General features: G+C 40.8%; 1 protein-coding gene and 1 long non-coding RNA gene across 2 annotated transcripts; both read right to left on the reverse strand.

The window, feature by feature from the left end:
- LOC133522509 (organic cation transporter protein-like) lies at window positions 1-26682 on the reverse strand. Its single transcript, XM_061857867.1, has 8 exons — window positions 25533-26682; window positions 5104-5308; window positions 4176-4298; window positions 3331-3463; window positions 2374-2737; window positions 1727-1983; window positions 1203-1387; window positions 1-619 (listed from the first exon to the last, which is right to left on the reverse strand). The coding sequence occupies exons 1-8, from the start codon at window positions 25670-25672 to the stop codon at window positions 464-466; spliced, it is 1563 nt and encodes a 520-aa protein (XP_061713851.1). The 5' UTR covers window positions 25673-26682; the 3' UTR covers window positions 1-463.
- LOC133523086 (uncharacterized) lies at window positions 6508-8431 on the reverse strand. The gene is made up of 2 exons (XR_009800192.1): window positions 7358-8431; window positions 6508-7311 (listed from the first exon to the last, which is right to left on the reverse strand). It is a non-coding gene; the product is annotated as an uncharacterized LOC133523086 (long non-coding RNA).
- Window positions 26683-26939: the final 257 nt, after the last annotated feature.

The raw sequence follows: 26939 nt of genomic DNA on the forward strand, positions 1-26939 counted from the left end.
TAGAGCAACTTATGATTGCCGCAATGTCTTCGCTATATCTATATGTAAGAACTCCGAATTCCATCCTTTCGCACTTTTATTATTATTTTACTTATATAAACTAATCTCAACGAACTTATGCATTACTTAAAAATAAGGGAAGATACGCTTAACATATATTCGATATTTATAATATATTTCACCCTGCTGAATTATTCCGCCGCAAAGGTCGAGAATTTCAACTATCGTGAATATAGGTAATAATATTCATCAACTGTCCTGCCAATAACAGCGTTAATGTCTAATTCTAGTAGTTCCAGCACAATCCTTATTGACTCCTTTCTTAATGTACCGATATAGCACGTTATAAAGGCTCCTCACAAGACCCAGAAAGGTACCATCACAAGACCAATTGTCGCTTCAAGTCCAGCTGTGTTAGCTTAGCGACCTCTCTTGACCACTATACAACTCTTCGGCGGTAACTTCAAACGTCAGCGGCGCGGATGCGCGCCGGCTCCAGGTCCGAAAAGGAGTCCGGTAGCCGGGCGTGCAGCGTGTCAGGTACTAGTCGTGTCAGCGCCGCGCTCAGCAGCGGCAGCGTGCCGAAGATAGCCGTTGGCAACCAAGGCTTCAACTGGCCCTGTGGAGACAATCTGTTTATTGTTGAACCATTCTCTAATTATGTATAAAGAGAAAGGAAGATACTGTCAGGACGATTAAAAATATACTCCTTCTTAGAGTGCCGCTCTTCATGAGCTAGCTAGACTATTGTTTTTGATCATGCCGATAAGGCTTGGATTTTAATACTATAGGACGTCAATCCACCTCGTGACCAGCAGTTCTGAACCTTAAATCCAAATCTCAGCTCAAAACCCAAGTTTCTGGAACAAACCAGTCACATCATACAATTAACAGCATTGCCAGCACTGACTAATCCAAGCCGGCCGCAAGTGGAGCAGTTAAATTGAACTACAGACTCATATTTGATATTTTAATACAAGCCTTATTGAGCTTACTGTGGGACTTAGTCAATTTGTGTAATAATGTCCTATAATATATATATATATATATATATATTTTTTTTTTAGTTCAATATTGTTCAGGGCAGTGACTGACATAGGACTTCGGTCGACCTAGCTGCCAGCAGTTCTAAAACCTAAACTCCAAATATTAGCACAAAGCCCTGAAATCTCTAAAACAAACCATTTATATCATGCAATTACCAGCATAGGTGTAAGCGGAGCCAGCACAGCCCCAAGCCGGCCACAGGTAGAACAGGCGGCTAGTAGACGGTGCCGCGCGCGAGTGGGGAACAGTTCAGCTGTGTACACGTACAGCGCGTTCAGAGACATGGTGGCGCCGAGCTTGCCGATCAAGTACAGGGCTGTGGCCCACCAGCCGCTACCCTCTGAAAAGAAATAAATGGTCATGGTTATTCAGGTACAACTAGATTAAAGATAAGATTTTTCTAGTATGGGGATATATTTCAGACTACAGGATATTAACTTTGCGAATCGTTCGTGGTCTTCCTCTTTTTCTTTAATTCAGAGATACCGGCACTATATAATTATGCTTGTACTCGAAGTGTCTAAGAATGTCCGAAAGCACTCTGAAAAAAAGTGGAAGGCAACGCGATAAGCATACGAAGGCAAGGTATGCATAGCGATGAGATGACAGCATCAGCACGGATTACTGCATTGATTCACAATGCAGGCTGTTCCTATTTTTTCAGACTTTTGAAACTTACCTGGCAAACAGGAAATCGCAACAAGTGCGCAAGCCGTCGTGAGGAACGCGGCGGTCAGCACAGGCCTTCTCCCGGCACGGTCCAGCAGCAGCGTGTTGAGCAGCAAGGCAGGAAGCTCGGCCGCCGCCACCATCGCGTAGGTTGCGTGCGCGGAGCCACCCAGAGCGTGAACGTGAACTGCTAATCCGTAGAACACGAATACGGCTGAGATCCACCACACGAAGCACACGCTTAGGCGGCGACGAAGGGCGCCGTATCTGAAATTTGCAGAAAAGAGATTAACTTTAATCATACTTTCATTCCATAGTTTTTATTCGGTCACAGTCACATTAGCACTCACATTAACATTTGAAAGAACCTGTAAAAAATCTTCAGGTGATATTTTGGACCCTAACAAGATGTCGATATCTGCCCTAGAGACTCACGTTCTGGCACAGAATATACAGTCACCTACAGAGATAGATGACTCCAAGACCCAACTATCTAATTCTACAGAGATCTGAATCAATTCGGAAACATTACATAATTTACATAAACATTGTTCAATCTGGATCAATATGAACATTTCATGAATCTAATAACTAACTTCCTAGTCTCCTGATCTACTTAATATTCTACTTACCTAAAATATGAGAAATAGCACTCACTTGAGAAAAGCCGCAAACAGGCTCTCCTCCTCAACCTTAGCCACAGGAACTTTCTCATTCTGATCACACAGCATCTTCTCAAACGCTTCATCCGATGCCTGCACGCGGTTCCACCTCGCTGCCTGCTTCATCACCGCCACGGCTTCACCCACGCGGTTCTGTATAGCCAACCAGCGGATACTCTCCGGTAACAGCCAGGGGTAGAGCAGCAGGAGTAAGGAAGGTGGGTAGGCTATGCGGCACCAGGTACGCCAATAACCGGCGAGGTAATCGAGTAGGGATAGCGTCGCAGCGCCGCCGGCGAGGGGAATGCCCAGGACGAGACTGGCGAGGATCCGGTGCTCAACACCCAGCCATTCGATCACTGGAAGAATAGAAAAAAATACTTAGATATTAAAACTGTGCCTACCATTGGAATAAATGGAGCTGGTGTGTGGTAACCCTGAGCATCTGATCGAACACATTGTTCTGCGATGGTCTTTCACCAAATTCAAGGGACGGATTAAATTGCAAATACAAAACAACATCGATAATAAACGTTTTCTCTTTACATAAATATCTCTGAAAAAAGCGCCACGCCATCGTGGTTCCTTCGTAGGTATATTGTCCTGCCTGACGTCAGGTTGGCGGGGTGACATTATTATGAGCGTAGCTCGTTTTTAAGGATAGGTACACTGGTTTCTATTAAATGTACACTGAGGTAATACCACATAAGGTACTTACAATATATTTGTGAATATTCCCGAGAAATTCGCTGAGGCACAGCCCAATAATAAAAAAAAAAACAGAACATGATGATGGTACTAACTTAGCCCGAAAGCGACTGGGTAGACTCTGCCAAGGGTTTTTCCCAGGATGGTTTCCAGCAGTTCCCACATCAGGTACGCGTAATAGTAAGATCCAGTCAATGATTTCACAGTCCAATAATAAAGAACAAAACATGATGATGGTACTAACTGAGTACGAATGCGGCTGGGTAGACGCTGGCTCCCAGAATGGTTTCCAGGAGCTCCCACATCAAGTACGCGTAGTAAGATCCAGCCAGTGATTTGCAAAGCCCGAGGATCCCAGCGCCCACGCCACTCACTATCTGCAATACAAAACGTTTACATTGGCGAGATCAAAGACCCAGGGACCATTCGATCACCAATAAACTCGTTCCGCAATATTTCAACCTTATGAGTAAAGCTGTGTTGTCATCACATTAATATGGTTACCTGACTCAAGCCTGATTGTCGTAGATATGAGGATGCGCCCCGAATTTACGTACCTATTCGTGCTAATCAGGCTCTCACTATTTCAGTATTGTACTGCACCGATTCCGGTCGCAGGTTCAAACCCCGGCTCGTACCAATGAGTTTTTCGGAACTTATGTACGAAATATCATTTGATATTTACCAGTCGCTTTTCGGTGAAGGAAAACATCGTGAGGAAACCGGACTAATCTCAACAAGGTTTTACCCTCTGGGTTGGAAGGTCAGATGGCGGTCGCTTTCGTAAAAACTAGTGCCTACGCCATATTTTGGGATTAGTTATCAAGCGGACCCCAGGCTCCCACGAGCCATGGCAAAATGCCGGGACAACGCGAGGAAGAAGAAGAAGAAGACTGCACCGATTCCGAACAGTCAAGTAACTATGGCGGAATACCTTCCTGACGACTGGATTACAAAAATTGCCAGCTTAATTTGAAGTCTATCAAATTGACGAAGATTCAAAAATTAATTGGACCTATGTACTATGTGTAGACGCGGGCTTCAGGAGGATACACCACCCAGAGGAGAATTAAAAAATAATATACTCACCAGCGCCGTGCGGCGGCCGTAATGATCGGAGATGTGTCCAATGATGGGCAGCGAGATGAGCATGCCCACGTTGTGGATGGTACCCACCAGCGAGCGCTTCCACTCTTGGCAGCCTAGGCCGAACTATAAAACACAAACACCTGTGAATATTTGTGAAATATAGAATGTGTGAAATATGCAGTATACATGTAGTTTATTGATTGTTATACAAGAGCATATTAAACTACAATATATGGTCTCTTGGGCACTGATGCTAGAGTATCCTATCCTATTTAAAGACAGGACAGTGCGTCATTACTCATTACGCTACGTTGCGAGGCCTGCGGGACATTACTACGCTATCGCCTTCTGAGAGCAGAGAAATATACCAGTCCATCGTCTTGTTCAACTTAGAAACAGGGGCCTGATGGAACGCGCGTGTACGCATAGATAGCCCTCTTTGTGTCCCGCGTTTGTCTCTTGTTTATCTTAAGGCGCGTTAATTTACTACTTTTGATGGCACAAGCGACTGGCTTCAAAAACTTCGATTCACTCATTTAATTGTAAATTGCGGCTATTTATTTTATGAAATTGTTTATATTCGAATCATGTTTGTAAAAGTCACCACACTCTACACTGCTTTTCTGCTGCTTTTAATCTCCCGGCAAGTTCGAGCACGACCCCAATACATTTCAAAGAAGCCGGTAGTTGTACGCCTCACGATGCGCGGGGGTGTATGCCTGTGGGGGTAGGCGGAGATTCCCTATCCCCTACTATACTATTCTTGGGAAATCGTGCAGAGAATATAGACGTTTTAAAAGTGGTAGTAACTAAAGAATAGCTCTCACCTCAGCCACAATGCTGTACACCAGCTCCTCATTCGCCATCGTCGTCTGGTTGAACCACTCGGCGCGACACGTGTCGTCAAGTGGCACTACACAACACGTACCTCAGCCACGATGCTGCTGTGTGACTCGTACACTAACTCCTCACACTCCATCGTCGTCTGGTTGAACGACTCGATCGCACACGTGTCGTCAAGCGGCTGGTAGCGACTGCACGCATCTTTGGGCAGCGCATACGCACCCCAGTCTGCGCGCGCCCCGGAATATGACGTCTCGTTCAGGTTGCCTTCGCATTCTGGGACGAAACATCTGCAAGGAAAGGTAATTCAATATTTACTGAATGGGTCAAACATATTTTCGAAAAAGGTCACTTCTCACTTTAAAATTTAACGACCCAGGTACAGTCATGCTCCGACTGCTCCGAGCATGTTGAGCCAATAAGGGTTCTAGCTAAATCGGACATTTCCTAATGCAAGTATTGAATTCAATACTTGCCGTCACGTAGATTTCATCAATCCGCTGAGCGGTTATTGATTCTCCATACGAACCTACTCCTCCCTTTTCACTTTTAGGGGAAAATTTTTGGGATAAAATCTATCCTATGTTCTTCTCCGGGACTCAAATTATCTCTATACCACATTTCATTAAAATCGGTTCAGCGGTTATTGATTCCCCATATCAATTTCCACCGCCCTTGTAGTTGTCACACCCTTAAGGGTGGATTTTTGGGATAAAAAGTATCCCATGTTCTTCCCCGGGACTCATGCTATCTCTTTACCAAATTTTAACTAAATTAATTCAGCGATATTAGCGTAAAAAGGAGTTTTGAAAGGTTTTTTTTCATATATTATATATTTTTAATGTGGAATGGTGCCAATATTATGCCATAAATGAATTCAGCATCCCCGAGTTATACGAAAACGATACCAAACTTGGCCCAGTAGCTTAAATTATATAGATATATGTATCAAGATAAAGTTGAAAGTTCCCCCAAAAATTTACATCTAAAATCTTGGTGGCTCCCTGGCTCCACTTCTTAAATCCATCCTTCAGTCCTAAGGACCAATCCCACCGAAGGAAATCTTTTGTCCACGCAACGCCCGCATAAAATACGCGTTGTATTTTATGAGCTGCACCTCCCACTAATACAGGCAGTAGGTAGTTGATTCTGATTTGTTGATCTCGAATCGCCATATTTAACTTGCCGCGTAATTTTGCACATAACTGTGACTGAATAAAATAAATACTAGGGTAACGGCGGCTATTAACGCGGGTATCAAAATCGACGTCTAACACCGCGGTGTTTACAAATACGCATTTTGCAAGCAAACAGATCTATTCCCTAAGAAATAAAGCATACACAAAACAAGCTCATTCATTGGTCTATCGTGCCCATTAGTGTGCATTTGTGTGAGTGTAACAAAAAACTCGCAATTCGTCAGTTTGTGCGACGGCGGCGCAAGAACCGGTTGTTCCATACAGACGCGTGACACCACAGGTAAGTGCACTCCAATCTTACTTAGTGTTTTACGTAATAGTTATGGCAAATAAACTAGTGCAATGCCTTTTAAGAGGTTGTGTATTGTTTTCTACACGATTTTGAATTACTTTTAACTTAGTTTTTGACCCGGAAATACGTTTAAAATTGAAAATAAAATACAGCGGAGATAGGCGCCAATTACTTCTGTGGTAAGTAATTCCGTGGTATGCCACGGTAATAGAAAAAGTGTTAGTTTTGTTATTTACTCTTTAGTTTTGGTACAAATTATCAATTTTATAATTTATTTTATTTATTCCAATCTTGATCTATTCACGCTATTAAAGAGCTATTTCCGTGTTATGGAAAGTATTTAACTAACCCTTAATTTTTAACAAACACTTCAGCACCGATTTCCTTGTTTCTATGGGAACCCTTAATCTGTCAACTTTTTTTTATTTTGAGTTAAAACCTAAAATTTACTTGCCAGTTATGTGATTTTGTCTTTACAAGAAGCTTGTAATATACGTGTTTGATTTGATTTGAAAAACCATCTGTGTTTTATTATTTGTATGGGTCGGAATTAGGTTTAATTAAACTCCAAATTAAGCCTATTACCGATGGTATGATCAGATTACCCTCGGTAATAGAATGTATAGAAATCTATTACCGACCCAGAGAAATATCGAATGGGTCGGTAATAGGCTCTTAAAGAGTTATCTATTACCGAGTGACTATTAGGTATTGTATTGAAATATCGCATTTAGGGTACCGCAAGTACAGATTTCGTTGATAAAATTTAGACTTCAGTTATCATTATCAGATTTAAATTCTTCTGTTTTCTGATTCAGTTATTACTCTGACAAGGAAGGATACCCAACTGCCGGACATTTCCGATTAGATTTTTTTTTTATATAATTTTATTTATACAGTAGTCCAAAATCTCAGACATGATTTTTTTAGCTATAAGAATCAGCAATAAGAAAAGTACTGTGATTTGTTAATTATAAACGGGTAAATTATAACACATAATATGTGAGAGACTTTATTTAACTTAATTACCTTAACAAAAATATTAGAATTAAAAAATTTCATGTTTTTATATATAGTCGAAATTTTATAAGGTGGACGTTTACCATTTCACTGTGGTAAACTTTCACTCAGGTGGTAAACGTCCAGCTTATAAAATTTCGACTATAATTTACGCTGTGCCTTATGAGTAAATGTTACTTACTTGTTTTTTTTGTGCAGCTAATTATGTCAGTAAGACAAATTCTTATCAATCTTTATAGCATTTAAAAATTACTTTATTTAATAACAGGCAGGCCTATTTGTCATATACGTCCTTAGTAAAACTTTACTAATAGTAATTTTTGTTGTTTTACATGTAAAACATTCAACTTATAACTTATTATACAGGTACTCGTGGGTACTTGGTAAGTTAACTATTTAATAGTATTTGATTGTGCCAAAGTGTAATTATAATCTCTTCGAATATATCTCTTATTTTTAAACATACTCCTATAGTTTTATTTTTTATTTTTGTGTCATTATTAAAGTTAATGACACAAAAATAATATACAGAACCCACGTCGTTATTATTGTTTTAACCCTCGGTATTAGGTTTCGAATTTTGAGTTTGATTTCTATTAACGAGTGCAGAAAAATCATGCCAATTGTACCCTCGGTAATGAAAGCTCAATTCGCGTTAATAGAATCACAGCCTGTCCCTTGCCACGGTAATAGAAGATTTGGTCATTTTGGCTTCAAAAAATATTTTAATACATATAATAACCCAAAATGAATCCAAAAACGTGTGAAACGGAAAGTTCATTAAATGCTCTGATGAAAAAAAAATATTCCTGGCTGTTAGACAGCATTGATACCCTTAATTTTTGGATCTCTTTTGAAAAGTTCCTTAACTACCACGGTAATAGGTGCCTTTACCCTACTTAATGTAACGTGTAACCGTGACAAAATACTAATGTTTACCGACAGACTTCCGGGCCAAATATGGAATACGAGGCATTTTACATACCTGCTTTATGAAGAATCGATCATGTGGCTTATAAAAAACTGGCCAAGTACGAGTAGGGTTGCCTTACGTGAAGATTTTCCCTGGCATGTCAAGATTTTAGATCGTGTGTCAGGATTGCGAGAGGAACTGGCGAGTGTCAGGGTTTTTTCAGAAACCTTAACTAACCACTAGAAACTAGCTAAAACTAGGGGGTTGGGCAGAGGAAAGTTAAAGTTCTACTATAGCTAATACATACAGCATATGGTAGTGAGTTAAGGGGCTATGGACTTTTGGCAGGATATTCAATTTTTTTTCATATGATAGCCACACTAGCACCCCGATGGTTCAGTACCATCACATATTTTTATAAAAATAAACTTTATACACTTAAGACCAACTCATGCTTAACCAATAAAATAGCCTAGTTAAAAAAAAATGAGCACTTACATGTCCTACACTGACTCCTACATACATGCCTTGCAAAAATACTATCATTCAAATAAAGACCTTAAAAAACTTGCGCTTGTAGCACGTGATGAACATATGTAATAATACATCTTATTTAATGTATTTACTCATTGACATCTTTGCAAACTTTTACATAATACGACATATCTATTTGCACTTGCCTGAATGTATTTGAATTTCCTTCCGTAACAATAAATTCAATTAAAGTAATAAAAGTTGCAACGTGAATGGATTTTTCCATTATATTTATTCTGTTTATTTATAGTAAAAACGTAAACTAGTAATAGACAAAAAGTGACATTGAGGTTATTGCGTTCTGTCGATGCAAGTTCACGGCCGAAAGAATGCCATTATTTACCTACTACTAGCGTCTGCCCGCGGCTTCGCTGCGTTGTTGATAGCGGTGATAATTGATAAAACACTATTCCACATCGGACCTCAAACTATCTCCATACGAAATTTCATCTAAATCGGTTAAGCAGTTAAACGTGAAGAGGTAAGAGACAGACAGACAGAGCTACTTTTGTATTTATAATATTAAGTAGGGATTATTTGCCTAATTGTTGTTATAGGTTTCAAATTGAAGAATAAACACTATATTGCACGAAACAAGTACTTGCATTACATACTTAACACAGAATGTAGTAATACGAGTAGACCGCGGGCCAGGAGCATACTTCGTCAGTCATCGCCTCCCGGCTGATACTTTAATGTCATTGTACGGTACGTTTGCGTATTCCATTTGAAACGACTTTCACATATATTTCACCTAATACAAGTTTACAGTAAAACATTTAACACAAACTTAACATTAAGGACAATTTATTAACAAATTCGCTTATAAATGTGAAAATAAGATATCAGACTTTCGTTGGTTCAAAATTAATTACAGGTATTAATTTCTTATTGACAGAGTAATAATTATTTGTCATTATCACTATTTCAGGAATCGGTCATGCATTATACATAGTTTCATTATTTATTTGTCATCTCATATATTATCATTATCAATTTGATTCGCTATAAATAATTGAGATCAGCGAGTGTGTGTGTGTGTGTGTGTGTGCGGCAAAGTATGCGTAAATTGCGTAATCCGTTGATGGCTTTTCAGGCGTTTATGCCTGATGAAATGGTACATGCAAAGTTTCATGAATTGTTATTGCTATCATAAAAGGTATAGCGCTTATTTTTTACATGTGCGACCAGCTGATGTTCTAACCACCGCGATATAACCGGCTACCGTTTTTTTAAATCAACAACAGCATCTGAACTATCATTTGACAAAGTATCAAACGGGAGGCGATGACAATTTTTTTTTACGTGTTTCGGTGGCTACTATTCCTCAACCCACTAACGGAGCGGCAGCTTACATCCACGAGGGTTCATCATACCTAGTCGTTAACCACTACACGAGTTTTCAGCCGGGAGGCGATTAATCATGGAAATTGTTCCTGGCTCGCGGTCTATAATTTTATCATAGGCATTAGGCATCATAGAGCAGAGCCCAACTGGGGAAGTACCTCCTCCTTACAGAAAATCGCAGCCAAATAACACTAGACCCTACTCATAGTGTTGTGTTCCTGCCGGTGAGTAAGGTTGCCAGAGCTCAACGAGGATGTGGCGTGTTGACGACGGGGGACCTACAGAACTCCTAATACTGCAATTGGTATGTGTGGGCGCGGAGTACAGGCGCGGCTATCAGGGAGACCCGGTGAAACGGCTGTCCGCTGGCCGCCCGCAGGTCAGTAGGGTTCCCGAACCCAGGGACTACTTAATCTCCGCCCTGGGAGGCTGAACTACCAACCTCGCGCAAAATCCCTGTTGTAGTAGTCGTGCCGGAGAAGGAGACCGGAGTGGACCCGGCTGCTGTAACAGGGGGGGACCGGGGGCCCTTCCGTACGCCGCGCCTGTGGACCGCAATACCCTACATAACCTTTTGGCAGATTTGTTCCATTCTCTTGTCCTCTAAGCCGTCAACACGCCGAATCCTCATTGTACACTAAAAAAAAAATGGCAAATAAGATTTAAAAAAGAAACGGTTTCTCGGCGGCATCCCCTTCCACGCAAGTGGATTTCTGTAATATCAGGGGACTGCATTCAAATTTAAGCGCAGTCCATCACCACCTAGAATCTGCGCAGCCGACCATTATTTTTCTAACGGAGACACAGATATCCTGCCCGGCGGACATTTCATACCTATTGTACCCCGGCTATACACTGGAACACAAGTTCATGAGACACGCCGGTGTGTGTATGTACGCCCGGCAGGATGTCTGCTGTCGCCGCCTTCATGCCTATGAAGACAGGGACCTGTCGGTTCTTTGGGTGCGTGTGGACTACAGCGGCCACACTCGTGTCTACGCGTGCCTGTACAGGTCTCACAGCGGCAACACGGAGACGACTCGGCTCTTCGAGCACCTACAATTAACGGCTGACAGACTTCTCGAGCAGTACCCTTCCGCAGAGCTCGTGATTTTGGGGGACTTTAACGCCCACCACATTGAGTGGCTTGGTTCCCGGTCCACTGACCACGCGGGAAGGTCTGCTCACGAATTTTCTCTGGCCTATGGACTCTCGCAACTGGTACGTTCTCCCACGAGAATACCAGATATCGAGGACCATACAAGCTCTCTACTGGACCTCCTGCTGACCACACGTCCGGACGGATATTCCGTTTCAGTGAACGCGCCTCTCGGTTCATCCGATCACTGTCTCGTCCAGACTCGGGTACCATGCGCGCGGCCCGATCCACCACGGCCAACTAGCTCGCGACGCGTGTGGCAGTATAAGTCAGCAGATTGGGATGGATTGCGTGAATTCTACGCGTCGTACCCGTGGAGGCAGCTCTGTTTCACATCAGAAGATCCTGACTCCTGCGCAGCCAATGTCGCCGAGACAATACTGATGGGAATGGATTGTTTCATTCCCAACTCAGTAATAGCTGCGGGAGCGAAGAGACGTCCTTGGTTTAATCGGCCCTGTAAAGAAGCTACAGTTCGCAAGCAAGCCGCTTACAGGGCTTGGACCAAGGCCGTAGCTAATAAGGATCCGAACGTTTCTGATGTGAAACGCAAATTAAACGCTGCCTCGAGGTCCAGTAAGAGAGCCATTGCCAGGGCTAAATACGATTTCGTCGGCAGAATTGGTGAGAAACTAGCGGGCTACCCCACTGGGAGTCGCGCGTTCTGGTCGCTTGCCAAAGCTGCCGAGGGAAATTTTTGTCAGTCGTCCTTACCACCACTGCGGAAAGCTGATGGTGATCTGGCCCATAGTGCAAAGGAGAAAGCCGATCTTCTTGGTACTCTCTTTGCCTCAAACTCGACCCTGAGCGACGACGGTAGCGCCGTGCCGCCCACCATCCCGCGGTGCGTATACTCCATGCCAGAGATCTCATTCACGCAGAGGGATATTCGGCGGGAGTTGCTATCGCTGGACGTTCATAAGTCGAGCGGGCCAGACGGCATACCAGCGATTGTACTTAAGCAGTGTGCTCCTGAGTTGTGTCCCGTGTTGGCGCGCCTTTTTACACTCTCTAGCAAGAAACGGCATGTTCCATCTTCGTGGAAGACGGCCCTTGTGCACCCTGTGCCTAAAAAGGGCGACAGATCGGACCCATCGAATTACAGGCCTATCGCTATTACCTCTCTTCTCTCAAAGGTCATGGAGCGTATAATTAACGCAAAGCTCCTGAGATACCTAGAAGAACACGACCTGATCAGCGACCGCCAGTATGGTTTCCGCCACGGTCGCTCGACTGGTGATCTTCTAGTGTATCTCACACACCGCTGGGCTTCGGCCATTGAGAGTCAAGGTGAGGCATTGGCAGTTAGCCTAGATATAGCGAAGGCGTTCGATCGGGTCTGGCATAGGGGTCTCCTATCGAAGTTACCATCTTATGGACTGCCGGAGGGACTATGCAAATGGATCGCTAGCTTTTTGTCCGGCAGACGCATACGAGCCGTAGTAGACGGAAGCTGCTCCGATAGCATGGACATTAACGCTGGCGTTCCGCAAGGTTCTGTGCTATCCCCAACGCTGTTTTTGCTGCACATCAATGACATGTTGTCTAACGACGACATTCATTGCTATGCGGACGACAGTACTGGGGATGCCTATTACACAGGCCGTGCCAATATCCCTCGTTCTGTGGTGCTGGAGAGTCGTGAAAAGCTTGTGTCGGACATTGAGAGCACTCTATCCAGAGTTTCGGTGTGGGGTCGGGACAATCTAGTCCGATTCAACCCCACCAAGACACAAGTTTGCGCGTTTACCGCTAAGAAAACCCCATTTACTGTGGTCCCACAGTTCCAGGGCTCAGTCCTTACCATATCAGGGAGTATTGGGATCCTCGGTGTCGACATTTCCAGTGACGTCCAATTCCGTAGCCACCTGGAAGGAAAGGCTGCGCTGGCATCCAAAAAACTGGGTGTGCTCAATAAAGCGAGGCGATACTTTACTCCGGGGCAAAGACTGCTGCTTTATAAATCGCAAGTCAGACCCCATATGGAGTATTGCTGTCACCTTTGGGCAGGAGCACCTGCATGCCAGCTTGGACCATTCGACTCAGTCCAAAGGCGCGCTGTACGAATCGTCGACGATCCCAAACTCACAAGCGGTATTGAACCTTTAAGTCTAAGGAGAGACTTTGCCTCCTTGTGTGTGTTCTACCGCTTGTACAATGGGCTGTGCTCTGAAGAATTGTTTGACATGATGCCAACGGCCGCTTTCTATCACCGCACCGCTCGCCGTCGGCAGGGTGTTCATCCTCACACCCTAGAACCTAAATGGTCGCGTACTGTGCGGTTTAAGAGGAATTTCCTCCCGCGAACGCTTCGGCTGTGGAATGAGCTTCCTGCCGAGGTTTTCCCGAGGGGCTACAGTATGGGGTTCTTCAAAAAAGGAGTGTACAGGTTTTTAAAGGGTCGGCAACGCGCATGTAATGCCTCTGGTGTTGCAGGCGTCCATAGGCTGCGGTGACTGCTTACCATCAGGCGGGCCGTATGCTTGTTTGCCACCGTCGTGGTATAAAAAAAAAAAAAAAAATATCTGTGACAATTGATAACTACAGGTTGGTCAAATAAGAAGTAGGTATACATTTTGTTTTTAAATTTTAAGTTCAAAGATTATTAAGTATTGTTATAAATATATTATTCAGGGTTGGCAAATACATGCGGAACATAGTGTCTGACATATGTCCACTTCTAACAGCAGGCAAATGTAAGCCCTTATTACTAAAAGGTGATTTGGTCAACAAAAGCATACAATGTCAGACAATTTGCAACAATACATATATTTTGTGCTCTCATTATTTCTTCCTTTACCTGAACTTTCCAGTCCTAGCTGTGATTAATTGCATACTCGTAACCTACCCCTGCACGCCATCGTAACTGTAGGTAAAAAACTTAAATAAGTCACCTGTTGTATGTAGTTGTGACGTGTTCGAATAGACATTTGTTTTGTTTGTGTGTGTCTTTTAAACATGTATTGTCTATTTGAACACGTCACAACTACATACAGCAGGTGACTTACTTAAGTTTTTTACCTATAGCAGGGTATTAGTCCAGTCTCGGTGCGTTAGTACTAACAGTCATGCTGTTAATGTTTGGAACTAATAAAAAAAATCGTACGTATATACACCGTGTTTTTATTGAATTCCGTTAACTTCGGGGTATGGGAGTACGTTTAAGGAAACTAAATGGCAAAGTTAATTTAAAAAAAACTTTTATATATATTTTTTTAATTTTATAAAAAGTAATTAAATGTTGCTTATAGCGATGTTTTAAACGGGCATTACATTTAAATCAACCAAACAATTGAAATCTGTGACATATCGATGTCATTTCGAACATCGATCGTCCGAGATAGTACTTACATTTAGTAGCAAATGTATTTTTTTTTATACTACGTCGGTGGCAAACAAGCATACGGCCCGCCTGATGGTAAGCAGTCTCCGTAGCCTATGTACGCCTGCAACTCCAGAGGAGTTACATGCGCGTTGCCGACCCTAAACCCGACCCCCCCTCGTTGAGCTCTGGCAACCTTACTCACCGGCAGGAACACAACACTATGAGTAGGGTCTAGTGTTATTTGGCTGCTGTTTTCTGTAAGGTGGAGGTACTTCCCCAGTTGGGCTCTGCTCCAGATCTGGAATGACATCCACCGGCTGTGCCCTACCACACAAAGGGAGATGACATTCACAATGCCCATACCTCTCTTCTGGACGTAGTTTAAGGACGTACCCGGGTCCATGAATGTATCAACTCGTACTAAACACTAATCAATATGTAAACAGGCCCTAAGGCTAGTGTACAGGCTCGTAAGGGCCTTATAAGATAAAAAATAATTATTGATTATCTCCGAAATGGAGTTAATTAGAATACCGGTGTCTTTGAGAAAATTACTCAATTTAAGCTCAAGGATTTACCCTTCAAATTAACGGAAATAAAAAAAACACGGTGTATACGTATACAAGCTTCTATGGCTTCATGAGAAGGGGATCCGGCTGCGCCTCTTTTGTTTATTTTTCTCGACTCAGCGGCGGCACTACCGTGCTTCCAGCAGTAGATGCAGATTAGGCACTTCACACACTCCTTTGTCATTATACCTACTCGTATCTTCACTAAATTGTTTACATTTGTTTGTTTTTGTTTACAAAATTTACAACTGGCAACAGGGACGAGTTTTTCCAGTTTGCCTGCGCCTCCGCAGTCATAGAAAGTCTTTTCCACTCACTATTTTCAATATTCCTTCACCACTCACAACCGTAAGATATAAATTCCTATCTTTAGGTACAATTTTTGGGTCCACAGAGCAGGTTCGCTCGTTTTAGCAAAACCTGTTCGCCAATCTGTGGGCCTACCGCCAAACATCGAAAATCGTTTTTTATCTGCCTTTATCTCTCTCGCAGATATTTTAACGATAAAAAGTTACATAACGAAATTGTCGATGTTCGCGGTAGGCCTCCGACTCTAGGAGGCAAGTGACCGCTGACCATAAACAACTCCCATGCAAATTATCAATGTTAGGCGGGAGATCAAGCACCTGCTCAAGGTGAACATGGTCAGATAAGCGGCAAGGGAAACTATGGCAAATGGTAATTAAATGGATAGTCATAAACGTTCATAACAGACGTTGTTGAATTATCAATTCATTCCACAATATTTAATACGTAATAACTAATATAGGTAATCATGAAATAGACACACACTACCTGACAGTAAGGACAATTTTTATGGTGCTTGTACCACTGTACCAGTTGGAAGGTATTTAAGGATGATCACGTTAGAACGTTCCTGGTCTATGACGTGTGATCCTGATCGGTGATCACATGATGTTTTCTATAGACAACGAAGTTTTGGACGCCCCGGCCCGGACCCGGAACTTTCTAACGTGAGTCAACCTTGATGAGTGAAGAGTGATAGAGAGCCACAAAGCCTTTTGTTGACGTAGCGATAGTGATTATCACCTTGGCTAGGCCTGCCCGCGTAGCCAAAGTCACAGTCGCACTAATATGGAAGAGTGATAGAGAGAGATGACGACGCTACGGAGCGTTAACGATTGTAACGTTGGCTACGCGGCGCGGCCTGCTGATTCTTCAAAAGTAACATAAGATAAACATTGGGGCAAGAAAAACGCTTGAAGGGAATCCTCTTGCCCCGAGTGAAATATACTATGTTTCTTTGACCCCGCATGACCTTATCTTATCTTATGATTTTCGGGGGCCCTTGCGGATAGACTTCGACCCATAGGGATACATAGTGCAGCCCCTTTACCTAAGGAAAGATCCGTCAACTACTCAAGACCTTGACCACATGACCTTCATTTTCGTCGAGCTTATGCTTCATATTTAGAAATGGTGCGTTGATATTGCCCGAGAATACATATTATTACAATAATTAGTGATTTGGATGTCCATTGGACACATCAACCTGACGCAAACAGGTTAGAGAAGTGATATTAAAACTGAATTGCAATAAAGGACGATGCTAATGTTGACTTAACTACTATCATCATTGACTTTTAACCGCAATATGATGGTCACTGACATCATATTGTAGTTAACTGTACATTATATAATCTATTTTAAATTGAGGCTGAATAATATGTCGCGTTTTATAGGTGATTCAATTCAAATATTTATTCATAAAATTTACATCTTATTTACAGATTTTGCCGCAACTGGGGCGTTCATCCGTTTTCTATTTTAAAGGACCATTTTAGCAAAGTGGTGTTGGGAATCAATTTAAGTCTAGAATGTCTAGATAGATACATACATTGGCTACGAATACTATCTAATACCTACTTAGTTTTTATTCAGCACTCTTAATGGTGGTCTCAGTGCTTGTAAATGAAAACCTTACCCAACAAACATTTCGCGGAAACCTTTTGATGTTATGATTTGATGATTGATGACTCACTGTAGTTTAAATTAAATCTGAATAAGGATCGTCTTCGTCTTCACACGCCGAGTTCTAAATTATCTCTTGACATATAGCTATCGTATTAGGTCAATTTGTGGGCATATTTGACCAATGAGGATTACCTCCACCTCTGACCAAAAAAAAAGACTATGCTCGGTCAGTCTATCTAAAGCTATTACAATTGTTTGTAAGAAATCCCACTCGCACGATAAATATAGCTGTAAATCACGAAAGCAATAACTTACTTAGCAATGTTGGAGGGTAGAATAAGTTTTCTTCCAACAAACTGCTACGCCATTGCTACGCAGTTTGGCAGATAAGTGACCATAGCCGATGTAACTTCTCTTTTATAAATAAATTAAAAAAATAAAAATAAAGTTGGCCTGCCATGGATATAAAAGTTTCAGATTTTTTTTCAATGATTAAGTTTTATATGTTAGTATCTAGGGATGCTTAGGGATATAGAATGGAAGTTTTTACACAACATGGCACATTTAATTGTCTTTCAGTCAGTCTCGCCAGTTGTCCGCCACAGACCAACTCTGTGTTCGCAGATTATTTTTATTTTTGTAAGTTTGAAGCATTGCCCTCCGCATAGTACCCTAGAAAATTTTATGAGATGGTGCGATTGTTCGAGGGTGAGGGGCCATTCGGCGACCTGCCCGGTGGCACGGCCGTTGGCCTTGCCATTAATGTGTAAATTTTTATAAATACCACACCACGTGGGAACAAGATAACGCGATACTGGAACTTCTCGAGTCAACTAAACGTGAACTGTAACGTGTAGTAGCAAGGTTCACTTTTGAACCGGGAAGTTTGCGCCTAGTTTCCGGCCTCGCACGTGTTGCGACTCCGCAGATAGCGAATTGGAATATAAACATGGAATTTTGCACGCGGTCAAGTATTTTTTAGCGCTTCAAATTAACATAATAGGTAACTTTTTATATACTTCAAATTTTATCTCAATATTGTATCTTACATCGAGTCATTCACGACGACGCGTGCCTTCATTCGTATTATCATGTTATTCAATGTTAGATTTGAGAAATTCGCGCGTCATCGTGGATGACACGAAGTATAATTTTATTTTTTAGTTAGGTAATGTAAGTAAAGTAGCAATAGTTGAGTTGAGACTATTAGTTAGTTAGTGTTAGTTAGTGCTTCTGGGCATTTTCCGCAAATCGACAACCATTGTGCCTATTTTGCGTGAAACGAGGTAGCGCTACTCTAACCACCCCAGCTCCTCCACGAAGCCTAGCAAAGTTTTCAGGTTGCTAATTGCCTCTCCTAGTGTGCACGGAGTCCCTAGGTATTTGTTCCTGTATACTTCTACCTGTTTGCAGTCTAGGAGAATATGTTTTGTTGTTTCTTCTTCTTCCATGCACGCTCTGCACATGGGGCTGTCTGTTTTACCCATATTGTGTAGGTGTTTGTTAAGTGTGTTATGTCCTGTAATTAATCCTACTATTTTACGTGGTTGGTGTCGAGGTGTTTTCAGTAGTATTTTGGTGAGTTTGTGGTTCAGTTCCGGTAGAAAATCCTTGGTCTGCCTGCATGTGTCCATTTCATTCCAGTATTTATTGTGCAGTTGTCTGTGATGTAGGTCTAGCTGGTTGTGTATAGGTATAGGATATTGGTAGGGGTATGATGGGCTCGGGTCCATATGTCGGCGTTTCTGAGCCTTTCCTGGCCAGTTCGTCCGCTGCATCGTTTCCTCTTGATCCACTATGCCCCTTTATCCATTGAATTGTTACTTTGTTGCCTTCTTTGCTCACTTCCGTGAGGCTTCGATGACATTCGAGTATGAGCTCTGAATTAAGTTTGTTGAGACTATTTATTCACGTATTAAAATCTGCTTAACCAAAATAAGGAAATAAAATACAATGAATTATGATTAAGGAAAACATATGGGTATATCGGTAGAGCATGTACTCATGTAGTAAATATTATAAACAAGTATAGAAGATATTTAATTAGTTTTAGTATTAATCATTTTAATAACTTCGTTGTTTGACTTTAGGTGTTACTTACCTCATTTACAAAAGAAAAACAATTCCATAAGTTTAAATAATAAAAGTAATAATTATTTTTTAGATACATGCGATCCATAATTACACAATCATTAATTTAGTAGCAATTTTAACAAAATTAGAAAGAAAAAATATAAATTAAAATAAATAAATAAATATTATGGGACATTATTACACAAATTGAGTAAGCTCAATAAGGCTTGTGTTGAGGGTACTTAGACAACGATATATATAAAATATAAATATTTATAAATTCTTAAATACAAAGAAAACACCCATGACTCAGGAACAAATATCCATGCTCATCACACGAATAAATGCCCTTACCAGGATTTGAACCCGGGACCATCGGCTTCGTAGGCAGGGTCACTACCCACTAGGCAAAACTGGTCGTCAAAAAAATACATTATAAAGTGAAACGTGGTCATACAGTACGAAGTAGATTTTACACCAATCCAAAATCCGGCCCAAAGATTAATGGCCATAATAAGGAAAGACTGAATAGGTTGATAGAATACATCTACTTACCAAGTTTTAACAGTATAGTTCTTATAGTTTCGGAAAAAACTGGCTGTGACATAAACGGACAGACAGACGGTCATGACGAATCTATAAGGGTTTCGTTTTTTGCCATTTGGCTACAGAACCCTTAAGCTATAAAAAAAAAACATGGCCAGTTGAACCATAGTGGCAAACTTGTGTCGTACTCCCGACCCTCTTCATGTGTATCTCATGCTCTCTTTTAACTCTGATAGACAAAGAGAATAAAAGTTCCACCGTCCATACTGTTCTGACTTTTACTAGTGGCAGTTAGAGTCAGACCAAGATAACTTGGCAGTGATTTTGATAGCCCAGCCTGTGCAAGTGTTAAGTAAACGTCATAATTTCATAGATGTTTGACGTTTTTAAATAACACTTGCGCTATCTGGTCGCTGCTAAGGGCTTGTACACAAATCACGCGAGGTGTTTTCGGCTACTTTTTGACCCCCTCCTCCCTCTTGGTGATATTTGGTGAGGTTCTTGGTGAACCTCCCGTGAACTTCCCTCCCCCACATAACCTCAAGTGTATCTGTTTATATTTTTTTCGTTCGACCGAATTTTAAGATAAATATTGTATAGAGTAAATCTTGTTTAGACTCGCTATTTTGAAGTGCCAAGTGAAGATTTATGCATAACAAAACCGAGAAAAAGTATGTGGTAGATCATTTTTAGGGTTCCGTAGCCAAATGGCAAAAAACGGAACCCTTATAGATTCGTCATGTCCGTCTGTCTGTCCGATTCTGTCACAGCCACTTTTTTCCGAAACTATAAAAGCTATACTGTTCAAACTTGGTAAGTAGATGTATTCTATGAACCGCATTATGATGTTCACACAAAAATAGAAAAAAAACAATAAATTTTGGGGGTTCCCCATACTTAGAACTGAAACTCAAAAAATCTTTTTTCATCAAACTCATACGTGTGGGGTATCTATGGATAGGTCTTTAAAAATGATATTGAGGTTTCTAATATCATTTTTTTCTAAACTGAAAAGTTTGCGCGAGAGACACTTCCAAAGTGGTAAAAAGTGTGTCCCCCCCCCGTAACTTCTTAAATAACAGAATGAAAAATCTAAAAAAAAATATATGATATACATTGCCATGCAAACTTCCACCGAAAATTGGTTCGAACGAGATCTAGTAAGTAGTTTTTTTTAATACGTCATAAAAATTTAAAAAAAAAATTTTTTTCATCAAACCCATACGTGTGGGGTATCTATGGATAGGTCTTCAAAAATGATATTTAGGTTTCTAATATCATTTTTTTCTAAACTGAATAGTTTGCGCGAGAGACACTTCCAAAGTGAAAAAATGTGTGTCCCCCCCCCCCCCTGTAACTTCTAAAATAACAGAATGAAAAATCTAAAAAAAATATATGATATTCATTGCCATGCAAACTTCCACCGAAAATTGGTTCGAACGAGATCTAGTAAGTAGTTTTTTTTAATACGTCATAAAAATTAAAAAAAAAAATTTTTTTCATCAAACCCATACGTGTGGGGTATCTATGGATAGGTCTTCAAAAATGATATTTAGGTTTCTAATATCATTTTTTTCTAAACTGAATAGTTTGCGCGAGAGACACTTCCAAAGTGAAAAAATGTGTGTCCCCCCCCTGTAACTTCTAAAATAACAGAATGAAAAATCTAAAAAAAATATATGATATACATTACCATGCAAACTTCCACCGAAAATTGGTTTGAAAGAGATCTAGTGAATAGTTTTTTTTTTAATACGTCAATAAATTAAAAAAAAAAAATTTCATCAAACCCATACGTGTGGGGTATCTATGGATAGGTCTTCAAAAATGATATTTAGGTTCCTAACATCATTTTTTTCTAAACTGAATAGTTTGCGCGAGAGACAGTTCCAAAGTTGTAAAATGTGTGTCCAAAGTGGTAAAATGTTGAACAAGATCTAGCAAGTAGATTTTTTTTAATACGTCTTAAATGGTACGGAACCCTTCATGCGCGAGTCCGACTCGCACTTGGCCGCTTTTATTTTTCTTACTTTCGTTCACCATAGAAAAATACAAGGTTTTCCTATACCCCCCCTCCCCCAACGTGATCTCCCCTGGGTTTTTTTTTCGTGACCCCCCCTCCCCCCTATCGAACCTCGCTTGATTTGTGCACAAGCCCAAACTCATCTTGTTCTAACTCAGAGTGTTGCTGTTAATTCGAGACACAAAATAATACGGATCTCTAAACTTTGTTATATTTAAAACTGTACTGTAGGTACTTGTCCTATTTTAACCAGAAAACAAGCAACGTGGTGCAATTATACGAGTATACTTAATGTCACATGGAAATACACGGGACTGGTGTGTTATTAAAAGAGGTAGATATTAAACAGGTTTTATAATTCAATTCTAATAAATTCCCAATATTGGAATGACGCTGTTAATCGAAAAAAAGACGAGCAATCGCCATTATCGTATTGTTGAATCATGAATATGTTTATATTTAAAGTTTAAAGTGAATCAAAATAGTGTTATTGATTATTTACTTTTGTTGGCGACGCGACGATAACAAAACATTGACACAGTGAAGTTGAACTGATTAGTTAATTAATTAGTATTTATTAACAACAAACTGGGTTCGGTAAATGTCGCCCAAGATATCTAGCTGGGAACATTCCAGGCATTCTGGACGCGACTTCTATCAGGAATACAACTAGGCACATACATAATCAGTATAAGCACCTACTTGTAAAGTAAGCAGCATCAGTGATATAATGATGTTATTGCTAGTCTGTACAGTGAAGATAATTTTCCAGTTGGTCTGCTTAGTAGCATTTCGCTGTGGTCTTTCTCTTCTGTGAACGTCGTTTAATTTAAATGTCGTAATATTTCATGGCATTTGCAGAAAATATAACATATTGTTGAACGTCCCCTTAGCATCTTCTGCTACTGCCTGTACGTATCGTTTGCAATACTCATAAACGCCCACAAAGCGTCCGAGCGATGACGTGGGAGGTGACGGTGAGTAGATCAGGACACTCCGTCCAGCAGTTCCTGATTACAACTAGGTATTACTCTCATTCTATTCCTGGCGATACTGATTGCAGTTGTATGGTTTTCAATTTCGTGCGTAACGCTTCGTGTCAGTAGGTCGTTAAACTGTTGAAAAACTAGTTCTCGTTTTTCGGCCGCGTGGTAACTGGCAAGATTACATATCGCTTGAGACTTTAGGCATTGTTAAAAAAAATTGGGTCATACAGATATTTTTCAATAAAACTTATCCCTCCACACCACAGTTTGAAAAATCGTAGATCATAATACGGTACCAAAAATTTTATTAGCAATCTTGTAGCCTTTCTCTAGTGACTTCAATGATTTGAATCATAGATAGAAAAAAATCACGAACATAGGTTTAAAAATAGCCAAATGGCAAAAAACGGAACCCTTATAGATTCGTCATGTCCGTCTGACTGTCCGATTATGTCACAGCCACTTTTTTCCGAATCTGTAAGAGCTATACTGTTCAAACTTGGTAAGTAGATGTATTCTATGAACCGCATTAAGATTTTTACACAAAAATAGAAAAAAAACACAATAAATTTTGGGGTTCCCAACCACTTAGAACTGAAACTCAAAAAATCTTTTTTCATCAAACCCATACGTGTGGGGTATCTATGGATAGGTCTTTAAAAATGATATTGAGGTTTCTAATATAATTTTTTTCTAAACTGAATAGTTTGCGCGAGAGACTAAAATGTGTCCCCCCCCCCCCCCCCCCGTAACTTCTAAAATAACAGAATGAAAAATGTAAAAAAAATATATAATATACATTGCCATGCAAACTTCCACCGAAAATTGGTTTGAACGAGATCTAGTAAGTAGTTTTTTTTAATACGTCATAAATGGTACGGAACCCTTCATGGGCGAGTCCGACTCGCACTTGGCCGCTTTTTTTTATAATTTTTGCACAAATAATTTATTTTTCAAACAGGCAACATCCGTCTCATAGAGCATGGTGTCCCCGCGTGTCGATGTCACCTATCAGCATCATAATTGACGGTCATGGGTCGCGAGATACTCTGATAACGCGCGCGCGCTGCCCTGACACAACCCCTGACAGTGCTGACTCTTGACACCAACGCGTCGTAGACAGAAAGGTTATCGCGGGACACTGTTTTATTGTCTACGTATCCGCTTGTCTCACTTTTCGTAATCTCTTTCTATGGAAAAGTCCGTAGCAACTGTAACGTCTGAGTGCAGTGCTACGAGTATCTACTTATCCGTCGCGTCTAACGTAATTATTAGGTAAACCGAAGCTTATTTAGGTTTTTTTCTAGATAAGTACTTGTAGAATAAGGTGCTCAATCTCCTAACATTAAGCACTATTTTTCTGTTTGCTACACGTTGCTCAGAAATTGTCTTTCCCATACTTCAAGAAGCTAAGTTTAGCAGACTTCTATGTGTATCTAAACCGTAAATGCGCTATGCTTCCTTTCTCTTCATATTTTCTCGTCTGTTAGACTTGATTTACGGCAGGAGGCTCTTTCTACAATATCTTTCTTAGATTAGCCTAATATTTGCATTCATCTGGCACTCCACAATGGCCCACGTGACGGGGAAAGTAGGCAATTGTTGACCTTTCGCGAACCGTGTCGTGTTACCACCTCTGTCGCCTGTCGGACTGGTTCCATTACTTTTGTGAGCAATTAGTGACCGCAGTAGCCAATAATAGCCATGCGTCCTCTTAACGCTGGCGATACTTAAAACTAAACGGAAAAGAAAAGAAACACATCATCTGCATAATTTTATCATCTCATGAAACTCTCCTCCTTCTGGAACTCTTGGACCTTTTACGGAGGTTCTAATCTTCTGAATGATTTACTTAAGTATCTACTTGAATTATAGTCATACTTGCTACATACAAAAATAATATCCGCAACACGAAGCATCGTAGGTACAAAAATTAAAAATAAATAATAAGTTGGCGTTGAAACTCTAGGTCCATGGGGTCCCAGCGCGCACAAGTTTTTTGGAGAAATCACGAAACGTCTGGTTGACGTAACTGGTGACCGAAGAGCTGGCGTGGCGGCTTCCTGGCACAACGTATCAGTATTGCGATATAACGAGGAAATGCCGCCAGCATCCTTGATACAATGCCTCAAGGGCCTATTTTAGATATAAGCTAGTTATAGTAATCATCTGTATATTGTTATTGTAAATAAAGAATTTAATATACATATATAAAATAATAATAAACAATTAATAATTCAATATTACTTGTTTAACAACCTTAACAATAACATTCTCTTCCACCTTAATCCCATATTAATTACGTAAAATTGCAAAATATATTAACCTAAGATTTGTTCGCCGTTCTTTACAACAGTAACAAAAATCTACATGTCGCATGAAAACTAGTGGTAAAATTAGATTTTCAAAAGTGTCTACTTGCAGGATCACCTGTAGATTGTATGGGTGGCGAGACACAATCAGCTTAAGTGCAGAAATGAAATGGTTAAAATGATTTGCACATCCTTAACATTAAAGTTGTTCTGAAGTCATTCTGAAGACCTGCTTAGCAACTTCTGCTGGTGACTGCACATTACATAATGTAGTAGCTCACCTGTGATTAGTAGCAGCGGCGAGGAACACGTAGTTGGTGCAGTACATGCCCGTCAGCAACACGGGCAGCGCCAGCAGCAGCGCCAGCCGCACCTGCCACCGCCCCCACCCGCACACCCCCTCGGCACCCGTGCTCGCCATCACTTCTTGTTTGTTGTGCAACTTCAATAACAGTCGAAGATGGCCACTTCAGTGTTGAATGTCCAGTTTCAGTTGTCAGTTGAAATGACAATCGGTGATGTATTCTTTACTTTCTGTTCTTCTGGTGATCACTCTTCACTCTTTGGTTCACTTTGGTAATGTCCCGACACAAAAGAAGGTCGAAGACGAGGCTCATTCCTTGTAAAAGCTTCATGCGATTGTTGATGGTTTTAACATTTTTCAATTATCTATAGTACTGGCACACGTATAGGTATCACACGATCAAATGTTTTTGTTGAACTACTTCTCTTAGTAAGTAAATATTATTTAATTGATTTTTCAAGTTTTCATAGGTAAGTTAAGACTAAGTTGATGTCTTCGTTATGTGACTTACGTGTTTTTATTCTTCTAAAATTATGAATTAATTTGAGATTAGAATTTTCATAATCTACTCAACAATTTTATTAAGTATTCACAGCCAGATTTTAAAATTAAATTTAAAAGGTAGGTAACTTTCATAAGGACTTTAAAATTACCTCACGCCGGCAATACGCACTGAACACTGAATGTCAAGTTACAACTAAATGTAAATAAATACCGGTGCTTCTATTTATAGATAACGGACAGTATTTAAAATGTACTTAAATATCACCTGTAAAAACTTTTGCCAAGAAAAACTGTTGGAACTATTAAATAGAGAGGTGTTTAATTGATGAAAAAGTTTAAAGGATTTTAAATTAATCTAGGATGGAGCACGTCCCGCTTGCTAAAGAGCTTGCGCGGGAGTGGATTTCGGATCGGTTTCGCGCCGCGCCGTCTCCGAGGCATCAGGCAAACAGCCGCAGCACCGAAACGTGCGGTTTTCAACCATACATTTATCGAAATACAGTTGAAACTCCGTTGACTACTGGAACACCCCATCGTCCCTCTCCTTCTTGGGGAGCCAGTCACGTGCTTGAAGCCTGCGCGCCCCTCCCTCCCCCCTGATTTACATTCACCTTGACTTGGCAAAAAACATCGACCGGTTTCCGCGTTTAGGATTCCGACCCTGAAAAGCCCAATATAAAAACCCTAGTGCGTATGGTGCCTGCAATACAGCCACATCTCCAAATGTATGAATTATGAAATTAAACTTTAATTTTTAAATAATGATAAAGGAAAATGATATGGATCTTTTTTAGATGATGCAGGCACCATAATACGCGTTATAATAGTTAGTATAACTTTTTTCCGTACCGAGAAACTTCCCCTGAATCTGGAGACTCTA

The sequence above is a fragment of the Cydia pomonella genome, chromosome 11 (genome assembly GCF_033807575.1).
Source record: "Cydia pomonella isolate Wapato2018A chromosome 11, ilCydPomo1, whole genome shotgun sequence".
NCBI lineage: Eukaryota > Metazoa > Arthropoda > Insecta > Lepidoptera > Tortricidae > Cydia > Cydia pomonella.